Consider the following 12,497-nt stretch of genomic DNA (forward strand, 5'->3'; position numbering starts at 1 on the left):
CGATTTTGGCGATAAGCAGTGCTCAACGTCTGATTTTACATAGAACTACCAGTTTTCTCCCAATAAGTTAATATACAGCCTATTACAATATACATTTCAACGTTTAATGCTGTAAATAAACATGTAAAAAAAATAAAACTTTCAATAAATATTTTGAAAGTGCGTAAGTAAATCCAAAATTTTAACCCTAACCCTGGATCGTCAGTGTGCATGTGTAGGTGTAGCGTGAATGTGTGCAGTGGAGCCCCAGCTTCACTTCACATGATTCGACTATAGGCCGGACTTGACGATTCGGATTACTACGTAAATCTTTAGTCAGGGACAGCCCTACTTTTTATCTTTGTTTTTTAAATTTTGGTTGTGTAAATATAGTAACCAAATAAATCTCCCTCACCCCCAGAGCTCAGGTCAGAACTACACTTTCTTCTTTAAGCTCAAGAAGTACAATTCCAACAAGAAATAAAGTCATAGCTAGAAAATACTTACTGATGAAGGCATGGTCATTAGAGAGGTAGGGGAGGACGATGGGATCATTGAGCAAAGTGGGGTGTGGTGTGGGGTGATGGTGGTTGGAGCCATACTGGTGAACGGGACGTCCTGGCTCGTGGGCTGCTCTGCTGTAGATGCTCTGTGGGCGCCGCTGGGCTCACTGAGCTGCTTAGATTTGGGTGTAGAGATGTCCTGGGATGGTGGAGCTGAGGTAAAGAACGGAAGGTTCATCCAGTTTTTACATCAGCAGGGATAGTGCTTAATATACGGGTATATTTATATGTAATATACGGGACCTATCAAGTACCTGGCGGCCTGGACTCTGTTCTCTGTTCACTGATGATGGCAGAGAGGATGTCGATCTCCTCATCCAGTTCAGGATAAGTGCTCATCTTACCTGGAGGGACACAAAACCAGAATCTGTCACAGCCTTTAACAAAACACTGCATCATTATTCCAACCCTCAAAAGAGATGAAACGGTACTCAGAGCAGTAAGAAGATTATCACAGCTGATGTTGCCATGTATATTTTCAGGGTGTTGGCGGGGTCTTAAAAAGTAATAAATCAATTTAGCGAAAATTAAGGCCAAGTATTAAAAGTCGTAATCGCCAAGGTATTAAATTTTGAATTTTGATTTTTTTTTCAATGTGAAAATCCTGTTTGTCCAAAAGTTTATTTGCTAACAGTGTAGGTGAAGGTATTTATTTATAATGCATAGCCAAAAATACTAGACAGGCAGTGCGTAGGCAGTGTGATTGGTTTCTGTGATGTGCAGGGATCTACCTTGCGCCTATTTCAGTCTTCAAGTTCACGCCCCAAAAATTAGATCCGTGCAAACCGGAAAATGATTAACGAATACAACCGACCGTAATCTCCCACCCCGCCGGAGACTCAATGCTAATTGTTCAAAACATAGTCCGAGTGGCGACCAATAGGCGGATTAACCCGGTTGGCCGATCGCTCTTTGGCCACTTGAACAGCACCGTTCCTAAAAAACAAGAGCGAGATGCGCCACCAGCAGCTGAATCAGTAAGACAGAAGACACCAGGGAAAATTCAAAAAAAAGTTTGACGTGCTGCAACAAACTTTATAAATGTTGAACTCAATGTTCTGCATAAACGGTTATGATTAGTGACGAGTTAGTAGCCTGACCAAAATCAAGGTTGGAGACTATTATGTAGCCTAGAGCATTTTAAGCAAGTTAATGAATAAAAAACAACCCCAATGTGGTAGCTTGTTCCACCATCGTGGGGTCACAGATGAGAACAGGGACGGGGATTGCTTTGTGTGGGATGGCAGAGCCCGGTGGCGTTCGTTGGAAGAGCGAAGTGGCCAAAAGGAACGTAAGCTTGTATTATTAAGTTTAGGTAAATGGGTGCAGACCCAGTAGTCACTCTGTATGCAGCATTAGTGACTTGAATTTGATTCCGGAGGCCACGGGGAGCCAGTGGAGGTCACTGAGTAATGGAGCGACATGAGTCCTTTTGGTATAATTGGTAAAGTACCCCTTTATGGTCAGAGCATCAGCTTTCTCTGACTAAAAAAATATTTTACCATCAGTTCGTCAACCGCACGTAGGTAATGTTGGGTGAAACAGACTGACAGGCATGATTTAGCTAGCTTTTTGACCATTTTGACCAGCAAGAGACCAACTGTAAAGACAGTTAAGACTATCAAAAGGCAAGCAGCCATCACAATCTGCTTTCATCAGATTTCTTTAGCAGGAAAATGATTTTCTGTCATAGAAGCTAGTGGTTTAGTAGTTCTCCCAGAAACACATATATATCAACAGGCGCAGAGCTGATGGCTCATTGCAGAGCGGCGAGGACTTCTAGTGGGCCCTTATACAGTGGCCACTTTTTTTTCACACTTCAATTGCTATGACAACCAGAGAAAGAAACCATAATACAGCAGACAGGCTGCCCGCTGCATTCACACCTGTAGTTTGGTTCATCTTGTCTGGAAGAAGACAAGGAGAAAAATATTATAAATTATTGTATTTTAGCTCTAGACGTGTTGTTCACACTGACTTTTTACAAACGAACCAAAAGGAGTAAACATGAAGTTGGACAGACTGACGGGTAACTCGTTGATAGTTTTGGTAATTGTCATCCTGCATCATCAGTGACAGTTTATGCAGAATGTTAATGATTCTCATGTGTAGGCATATTTAACTTCTTTGGTGTCACAAAGAGCTCACAAATAAATAATTCATTATAAGCATTAGCCTATTAGTATTATTAGACAGCAAATCGACCGCATGTTGTGAATAATGATCTAGAGACAGGACGAAGAGAGGCAGTTTGTACAGAAATGATTCTGGACCTATTACTATTGGATCGCTGTCCCAAACGCTTTAAGGGACTTAATGAACTGACAAAGTACATGCATTTAACAGGTGTTTGTCACGGCTTGAGTGTTATTTCCTGTTTTGTTCTTGTTTGGGCATGTTGTGATTTTGGTTTTCTGGTTTAATTTCTGTAATTTCTTTCTTTCTTTTGTCATGTCCTGGTTTGTGTTTTGTTTCGCATTTGTTCCATGTGTGGTGTCAGTCCTGTTTCCTGTTTGGTTCAAAATATTTGTCTCTTGTCCCTGACTCTGCTTCTTGTCTGTCTGCCCTGATTGTCCTGCTGTGTCTCAGCTTTGCCTGCCTGGTTCTTTTGTTTTTCTGTGTCAGTCTTTAGCCCTCAGTCATTATTGCATTCTGGGTGTCTTTGGATTATTCTGTTGATCATTGGCCCTGTTTAGAGCTGCAGTTGCGAGTAAGCCTATGTATTTCTGTTTTGTTTTGGAATAAATCACTAGAACTGCATCCTGGTCGATTGTGTCTACATTTGTGTCCAGCCACCTAGTTTCCTGCCTCTGCATTCGGCAATGCCTGACACTGTTAACCTGTTATGGGAAAATGCATGATAGCGTATTAGGGCCATTCTAGATAAAACAAAAATACGGAGGAGTGGAGACATCGATATATGGAACATGATACGGTTCAGCTTGCTTTTCATGGTTATAAATATAACTGTTGCGCTATGTCCACCCCGTGTAGCAGCAAAAACAAAAACAGGAGGGACATGATGAGTGGAAGATAAGGGTGTGAATCATAAAATTCTGTGGCTAGTTTGTTTTTCTTTCATGTCATAAGTGAACCGCACCTGAGCTCAATAGCCTAAACAACAGGCTTGATAGCAAAACGCAAAACTCTTTTGCAGCAATGACACACAAATAAACTGTATTAAATATATTCAACTAAACAACAACATTACATGTTCAGTAAGCCCCTTTAATCTGTGGGCCCGTGGTGGCCACCTGTCCCTCCGCTGCTTAAGTCTTCATAAGAAAACTGCAGGTCAAAACAGGTCTTTGGGACTATGAATTATTGTGTATCCACAAATATGAAATTGTTTAAAAACAAAATGAACCTTAATTGATTATCCTAATGCTTAAATATACTGCAAAGATGAGAATGTATCAGAAAGTTGGCACATAAAGTACATAATGTAGGGTGTATTTGATAGAACTGGTAGGGAACTGTATTTAAATGTTTCACTTTGACAGAAAATATGACAAGAGAAATCATCTTATGATTATTCTTAATTTTATTTCTTTATTTTTACCCTTTAAGGAATTATGAACTCATTTTACAGAGATACTAGAATGAATAGCCATGGATGCGGGGAGGGGCCCATATAAGTAGAGGGCTCAGATTTTTATTATATTGTGATCATTATTTTTAAATGTACACAAAATGATGGGAAATTTGAAAATGTTCTGGATATGCTTTATGTACTGTTATTTGTTTAGAAACATTTAGCATGATAGATGTTGACCTTTGGTTTTAAGGTTGGACTCGGCCCTGCTCAAAGAGTGGGTGGGTAGCAACGAGGAGATAGAGGGTAAAAAAAGACAACGACAGGGAAAGAGGAAGATAGTGGAGTGGGTCAGCACCGGATTCAAAAATGAAAACCGGTCATTTAACGACGGTCATTTTCAACAGTTTTTTTTGACAGTGGACCACTGACCGCTGAAATATTGCAGCGAGTAATCAGGAGCAGCCACAGTGAGCTGTTAGAGGAAGAGCTGCAGGCGACAGGCTGCACACCTCCACCTTCTCAGCTCGACTGTTTGTAGACTCATGACATGACGATCTATTTGATTAATCGTTGCAGATCTAATACACAGGGTATTGTGTACACACCCTTTCACTGCGTTTTGTGTGCTTATAGAGGTTTCTCTTGCCTTGAAAATATCCAAATAGTATTTCTGTCCTTTTAGAAACAATTCAGACCTGAGCAGAAAACCTTTGAGCAAAAAAAAGACACTGGAGAAAGAATAGCAAGAAATTCCAGAGGTGGCAGAGTGGAGGAGGAACAAAGAGAGGATGACTAATGAGGTGCAGTACACCGTAGTGGGTCATTCAGCTGGCAGCAGGACAGTCAGGACATGAGTCAGTTGGTCAGTCTGTTAGTTAGCCTGTGAGACGACTGACAGGTAAGTCCTGCTTGGCAGAGACTCCAGCCTTTCTGTCGGAGTGGTGAAGGAATTGGGGTTGAAAGGCGCTAAAGCCTATATACAGTAATCCAGCCTCTACAAGCCTCTACATATTGGCGCATAGCCATTTCAATATTTCAAATTGTTGACACGTACATGTTTCTTCCCTTTAAGAAACATTGTCAAACTCTGGTCTGTTGTCTTACAACCTGAGCAAAAGTCATTCATTCATGCTTTTATATAATCCCAGCCAGACTACTGCAAATTCCGTCTTCACCTGCCTCAGCAAGTCAACTGTCTACAAATGATAGGGCTGTTGACCAGGTCCAGCAGGTCGACTCACATCACACCCACCCTATCGCCTTTACAAGGGCTTTCTGTCACATTAAGGATTAACGTTACATTATATTAACTGACATGGTCAGGCACCTGTGCTCCATCTGACCTGCTCTATCCTTGTATCACCAGTAGGTATTTTAGGTCATCTGACCAGGGCTTACTTGTTGTTACTTTACACCAATTCATGAAGGTGATACGTTCTGGTCTTGTCTGGCAAGTTACTATCAGAGAAATTAGTTTGCAGATCTAGAGATGTCTCCAGAGAGTTTATTTAAACCTCCCCATGGACCTCCATAGAGTTGTAAACAATGATGCAGTCAGTTTGTGAATGTGGGAGACATTCATTGTGATCACTACACCTGACTCTTCTTCTCTTCCTTGCGTGGACAACTACATTGACCGTGTGGGTTCTGCAGCCGTTGCAAAATGTACTGTTGAAAATCTCGGTAACCCATAATGTCCTGTAGAAAATATGGGCAGAAATGTGTGTCACTAGATACTAAATGATTTAAACATGAATTGCACAACTTGAAAAATAGCATTGAAAAACTGAATCTGATAGCATTATTTAAAATTGAATGTATTAGTTTGGATCAAATTCCAAAAAACTTGAAATTGAATGTAATATGAAACTGAATTCAGTTGCTCTGTATTTAATCCGCACTATAAATTTAGGAAGTTTTGCGTGTCTGTAAACAACTATGTCTCCTCGTTCTGTCCAGTTAAATATGGTGTGCCTCAGGGGTCGGTCTTAGGACCCATTTTGTTTTCCTTGTATCTGCTTCCCCTTGGACATATTATCCATAAACATGGCATTTCTTTTCATATTTATTCTGATGACACACAAATATACTTGCCCGTCAGATCCACAGACCTGGAATGCTGAGTTCACTTAACAACTGCCTTTGTGAAGTTAAAAAATGGATGTCAAATAATTTCCTCCAGCTGAACTCAGACAAAACAGAAATCCTGGTCATCGGGTCCCAGCAGATGGAAAAGCAAATACTGCCATCTGCTGGTTCGCTAGTAAATCACATTAAGCCTGTGGCAAAGAACGACTGAAAACTAAAGGGGACAGAGCGTTTGCTGTCAGGGTCCCGAGGCTCTGGAACAGCCTGCCCGAGGAAACCAGGTCAGCTGAGTCAGTGAACTCTTTTAGTCCCTTCTTAAAACATACTTTTATAGGAGAGCCTTTCCCGATCTTATCTGACTTTATTTTATCCCTTTTATTTTATTGTATTTTACTAATTTTATATTTATCTGTATTTTAGTCTTTTCAATGTTTTCATGCTTTTATCTTGTATTGTATACTTGTATTGTTTTTTGTATTATTGTGTCTTGGGTATTATTGTCTTTACACTTGTTAAAGCATTTTGTAACTTGTTTTTGAAAAGTGCTCTACAAATAAGGATTATTATTATTATATTATAAATTCAACTCTCCATATATTTTCACATTCACTTCTCACAATTCAAATTCACTTCAAACTTGGAACCTGTAACTTTTGCCCTTTTTCATGTGCTTTACTGTTTTTATTTAGCATATCAGCCTGTTGAACTTGATGTTAGCACATTCTGTTTGGGTAGAATCTATTGTAGGCCCACACGCTGACTGGAGAATTGTTGAGTTTGTAACATTAAGGTACAGTCAAGACAAATTGTGTAAACATTAAGCCTCATTTGAAGCCAATTCAAATACCAGAGTAGCCGTTTGGGTGTTTTTTCACGTTGCTTTTTGTGGCACAGGTGTCTTTGTTATTAGCACCCCCTTCTGCTCCGTGCTCTTTTCTGTTTAGTTATCATTGCCGGTATGTGGGTCTGCACCATTACCACGCTGGTGTACGCCTGCAGTGTGCCGAGTAGGCAGAGTGTGCACAACATTTACAAGGCGTCTCAGCCATTAACATTAACACGCCTACAGGCCTATGCAGGTGATTGCTGGTATAATTCTTTCAGTAAACCTTGATCGCTCTGACAGTGCCATGCTTTGTTGAAGGTGTCACCTCCTTAAATGTTTTCCCCTCCATTTAAGAGACTGCTCCTCGCTTTCCCGCTCATTATCACTTCTTGCTGGATTGTGCCCCGGATTAAGGAAAAGGAGCACAGAATTGTCACTAATACAAATATTACACAAGTGTATCTGTGAATCACAATGTCTGTATTAGTCTCAGCTTGACTTTCACACACTGCCCAGTGGGCCACTATAGCTTTTGGGTATGCGCATGTTAGAAGGCTTGGTGCTAATCATAATCACACAACGTTCCCAAGCAAATGACCATTAGTTTTTCACGTATACCACGGGTCTTTCAGATACATTTACATATTCATCAACAAGGCCCAGCAGAGGATGTTCTTCCTGCGCCAACTCAGGAAGCTCAACCTGCCGAAGGAGCTGCTGATCCACTTTTACACAGCCATCATCCAGTCTGTCCTCTGCACGTCCATCACTGTCTGGTTTGGATCTGCTACCAAAAAGGACAGGAGCAGACTACAGCGGACAGTCAGGACTGCAGAAAAGATCATCGGTGCAAACCTGCCCTCCATTCAGCACTTATACATTTCCTGAATCAGGAAACAGGCAGGAAACATCACTGCAGATCCATCTCACCCCGGACACAACCTGTTCCAGCTCCTCCCCTCTGGTAGGCGCTACAGAGCACTGTACAACAAAACCAACAGACTCAGGAACAGTTTCTTCCCACAAGCCATCACTCTGACGAACAGCTGATTTCTGACTCACGGTGTCAGGAACAATTCTTGTGCAATAACCCAGTAACTCTGTCTCTAATCAGCCACCTGTTTACTGGCTAACACTTATTATTTATTCACCATTCTCTATTTCAGTGCTACTCCTGCATCCTTTGCACTCTGCTCACTGCACTATTTGTCAATATGTCTATATTGTTTTTCTTCATAGTGTGTGTATATATATATATAAGTCTGTGTCTGATTTATTTTATTTTTATTATTGTGATTTTGTATTTTTGTATGAGTAAGCACATAGTGAGCAATGTACAATCCAGAGTCAAATTCCTCATATGTGTACACATACCTGGCAATAAAGCTGATTCTGATATGGCACGATAGCCACGATAATGCCAGGTTCAACAGGCTAACATGCAAACTATATATTCATAGTTTTCAGTCATGTGACATGCGCGGTGACCCGGAAGGACAAAACAACAGACCAAGATAGCAGCTCACACCTTACTCCCTCGTAGAGACGCTGCAAAAGCCGTTAAATTTTCTTTGGATCACCTCTCAACTCAAGAAAAAGACAGATATGGACACAAACTGCAAGTGTTGGGCACTTGCGATCCATATACAGCACCCGCTGCCGTATTTCCGCCGTTAAAAACCGCCAGGTCCCTGCCAGCGCTCGACTGTGGTAATGTTTACGTTGACTTTGTGGGGAATCCCTCACCTAACACAGCTCAGGCTTGTCTCCTTATTATGGGGCGGCTGTGGCTCAGGAGGTAGAGCGGGTTGGCCGTTAATCGGAAGGTCGGCAGTTCAATTGTGGCTCCCCTGGTTGTGAGTCGAAGTGTCCTTGGGCAAGATACTGAACCCTGATTTGCCCCTGGTGGCTGTTCCGCCAGTGTATGAATGTGTGTGAATGCTAGTTTCCGTTTGAGCACTTAGGCTCAGTGTATGAATGTGTGTGACTGGTGAATGCAGATGTAGTGTAAAAGCGCTTTGAGTGGTCGAAAAGACTAGAAAGGCGCTATACAAGTACGGAGCATTTACATTTACATTCCTTGTCGATTAGTGCATCCGAAAGCACAAAAAACATTTTTGGCAGTCCATCACTTGCTTCCTGGTTGGCAGGCAGTGGAAATTAATGGGTTTTTTTGCCCTCCAAGGGAGCGTTCTCCTTGGAATGTGACGTCACGTGAAAACTATGAATAGTAGGGATGTGCATCTCTATCACTGAGGCCGATGCGATATGCATCTCGATGCAATGCCAACGAGTCAATACATTAAAGATACATAGGAAGCATCTACCAATGCGGAACAATACGATTCACCCTTATTTACTCACATCATTACATTACGTTACATATATTCATTTAGCTGACGCTTTTATCCAAAGCGACTTACAATTGCTATTTTATGTCAGAGGTTGCACGCCTTTGGAGCAACTAGGGAGTAGTGTCTTGCTCAGGGACACACTGGTGGCTCTCAAACCGCGTCTGCCACTGGCAGCAGCAGAGATGAGCGCATGTACATAGGATTTTACCGATTCAAAGATGTTAGAAACGATACATATTTCATCCCAAATTGTAACTGATGCACACTTTTTGAATCGGGCCAATCACATCTTGAACCTTCATGCCGGTGCACCATGCAAATCGGTGTGTGTTGAGTATAGCAACATAAAAATTTTAAAATGTACAGGTTCCAAGGCAACAATCCATCCTTGAGTTTCAATTTTGAAGTGAAGATGGCGCCATGGAGGACGGCAGCCTCTGGTTTAAGCTCCATAGTGCTTTTTGTGTTTTTGTTTATTAATTCTGTTTTCTGCTGTACCTCTCTGATAATTTTTAAAAGAAAAGAGCTCTTAAACATCAGAGTTTCAACTGCTCACACTATTCCACCTGGCGAATGTCCACTCTCTCCAACAAAATGGATGAACACACGCAATTTAGTATTCTTTATTCGGAATGTTAGTAAATCGGGCCCATGGACTTCTGTTGTGCTGATGGTGTTTTGAAAAAAACTAACTCAATATTGTGTATTATGAGTTGTTAAACTGTAAAAGGCCAGAAAAGTTGTACTGCATATCTAGCCATAGTGGGGGCTCACTACTTACCTTTAGTGGCTTGAGCTGAATGAAGAGTATGTCTCCTCTTGACCACACAACGGCCATGGGAGTTCTCCACCAGGGGGCGCAGGCAGGGGCCGCAGTGTGAGCTGCCCTGCTCGCAGAAGTGTCGTCCTGCCCGGGCACAGTCTAAACTCCGAGGGCACAGATGAGATCCTGTGAAGAAAGACACGACACAGAATAACTTTTTTTTAAATACTCGGATTTTATCTAGTCATATTTTTTTCAATCTAACTGTTCAAAATTGTAATTTTACATTTTTACAAAAGAAACAATCAATCCATTCCTAGTTTTCTTTTGTTGTTGTTGCTTTTTAACGGAATAGTTTGACATTTTTGGAATGGTGGATAAAATAGGGTCAGCTGGGTTTATCCACCATCACCCCTACAATACTCTCACTGAGAATCACTTGTTGTTTTGGTTTGGCGTTTAGCCTACTACTCACAGTGATTTCTTAGTTACCACAGAACATCTGAGCCAACACCAGAGCACAGGCAGGAATAAAGCTGGACTCATCATCCTGCAAGAGCTTTGGAAGTGCTCCTAATTACCACAGGAAAATAATTAGACCCAGCTATCAACCCCTTTAGATTATTCATCAGAATTGCTCTCGTCTCTGCTACAGGAACCTAGACACTGGTTGCCATGATAATTACCATGGCAACTGAGGAGGTGTGACATCATCAGGCGGTGAGTCACTGCACAGATGCAAAAGTCAAGGATGGGAGGTTTGTCTTAGGCTGGTGTGTCAGGTAGAAAAAACAGGGAAGACAAATGCATAGGGAAAACGTAAAGGACAGCTATTATTAATATTTTCCTTTCAGACTATCATGACTACTGTAATTCTAAATACTGAAAACAAGTAAAGTTGCACATTTCTATGGAATTATGGAGGACTGCAACCCTTCTTTGAAGCATTCTACAAAAACATCTCATTTGCAGAGTGCAAAGCTCTCCAACATCCACAGCTATTTGAAGACTAAATTTAGGATTTGACACATACATTTTTGCACAATGAAATGAGCCATTCTCAAATGTTGAAGACGTTTTGCTACTTGTGTTTATATAATTGCCCTTGCTACATTTTGATCATTGCCATGACTAAAGTAGCTATCAAACTGTACACCTCATTCATCCACACAGTGGCCTGTCCTGGCAGACTACAACAGCAGCGGCTAATCTATGTAAAACATTACAACGGGATGATAGAGAGTAGAATGACTGGGACAATATGCTCCCCTGTTTCTTTCAGCCAGAGTATAGACCACAGAGATCCTGTATGTCTGAGGTGAAGTAGCTGCACTCTTAAGTTCCTTTCCACAACCAAATTCAAAGCCAAAAAAAGAGCTGAAACAAATAAATGTCTACAGGCATAAGTACAACCTAAGCATAATGAAAAAGTACTTTGCATCTACTTTCTGCTACTCATCTACATCCATCTACTGCAGATGTGTAAGCACCAAACCTTGACTCAGTGACTTTAAAGATGGTGAAATGCAAAAATCTCCAACATGAAAAACAATAATATGATTGGGTGAAAATAAAGTATGTTGACTCAAGTACTAATAGCCTGATAATAATCAATCACAAGTCACTTTATTTTACTTATAAGTCAGTCTGACATGTTCACATGGTAACAAATCTAATGCAAGCACTGTCTTTCATAAACCAAGACTAGTCAAACCCTAATAGGAGATCTTGTAATGTTTTGTGTTGCACAAACCTGCATAATAGAAAACATGTATTGTAGTGTACCAACATGAATTAAGTCAGTTCTGTGTATACCTGTTGCACTTGGCAAACAAAAGAAGTGAAGGTGACTTTTTTAATTGCATTGCTTTGAATACGTCCACATATAAATAAAGCTGACTGCAGAGCAGCTTTATCATGGCAATTTCAAAAAGCCTGTAATGTGCATTAGAGCATCCACTATATTAGGCGTCTCGGAGCGTCAGTGACATTCCCAGTATCAAATCCACTTTCTAATCTGACAGTTTCTTAGCAACACCTTGTCCTGTGTTTGAAAGAAAGAAAAGAAAACGTGCATTCTCTCTTTTCTCTTTCACTTCATCTCAAGGCTGTACTGAGTCACATGTCCTTGTTCTGGATAGGGTTTGTCAGATGAATGCTTTTTAAGGCCAATGCTGTTGCACATATTCCATGTCTCAACTCAGATTTGACTCCTTCCAGGTCAGATGGGCAGCACTGCAGGCAAGAATGGTGGTTTATAAATGCCCAGTATTTCATTAATGCATCAGTCTAAAACTACACTTAAAACATCTTCACATGATCTCATTTGTTAAAAGCCTTCTTTCTAGATCCTAAAGCTGCACTAATCAATATGGTCAATTTAACA

At 41.0% G+C, this 12,497-nt stretch overlaps 1 protein-coding gene across 1 annotated transcript in view; it reads right to left on the reverse strand.

Moving 5' to 3' along the window:
* LOC119892284 (neural proliferation differentiation and control protein 1-like) overlaps positions 1-12,497 on the reverse strand; it is a 47,516-nt gene that overhangs the window by 21,924 nt on the left and 13,095 nt on the right. Inside the window, 4 exon segments of the mRNA XM_038704472.1 lie at positions 487-553; positions 556-695; positions 797-886; positions 10,130-10,297. Of these exon segments, the coding sequence (XP_038560400.1) occupies positions 487-553; positions 556-695; positions 797-886; positions 10,130-10,297 (465 nt within the window).

Source organism: Micropterus salmoides, unplaced genomic scaffold (genome assembly GCF_014851395.1).
Source record: "Micropterus salmoides isolate LMB-PRFRI ecotype aquatic unplaced genomic scaffold, ASM1485139v1 Ms_hic_scaffold_7, whole genome shotgun sequence".
NCBI lineage: Eukaryota > Metazoa > Chordata > Actinopteri > Centrarchiformes > Centrarchidae > Micropterus > Micropterus salmoides.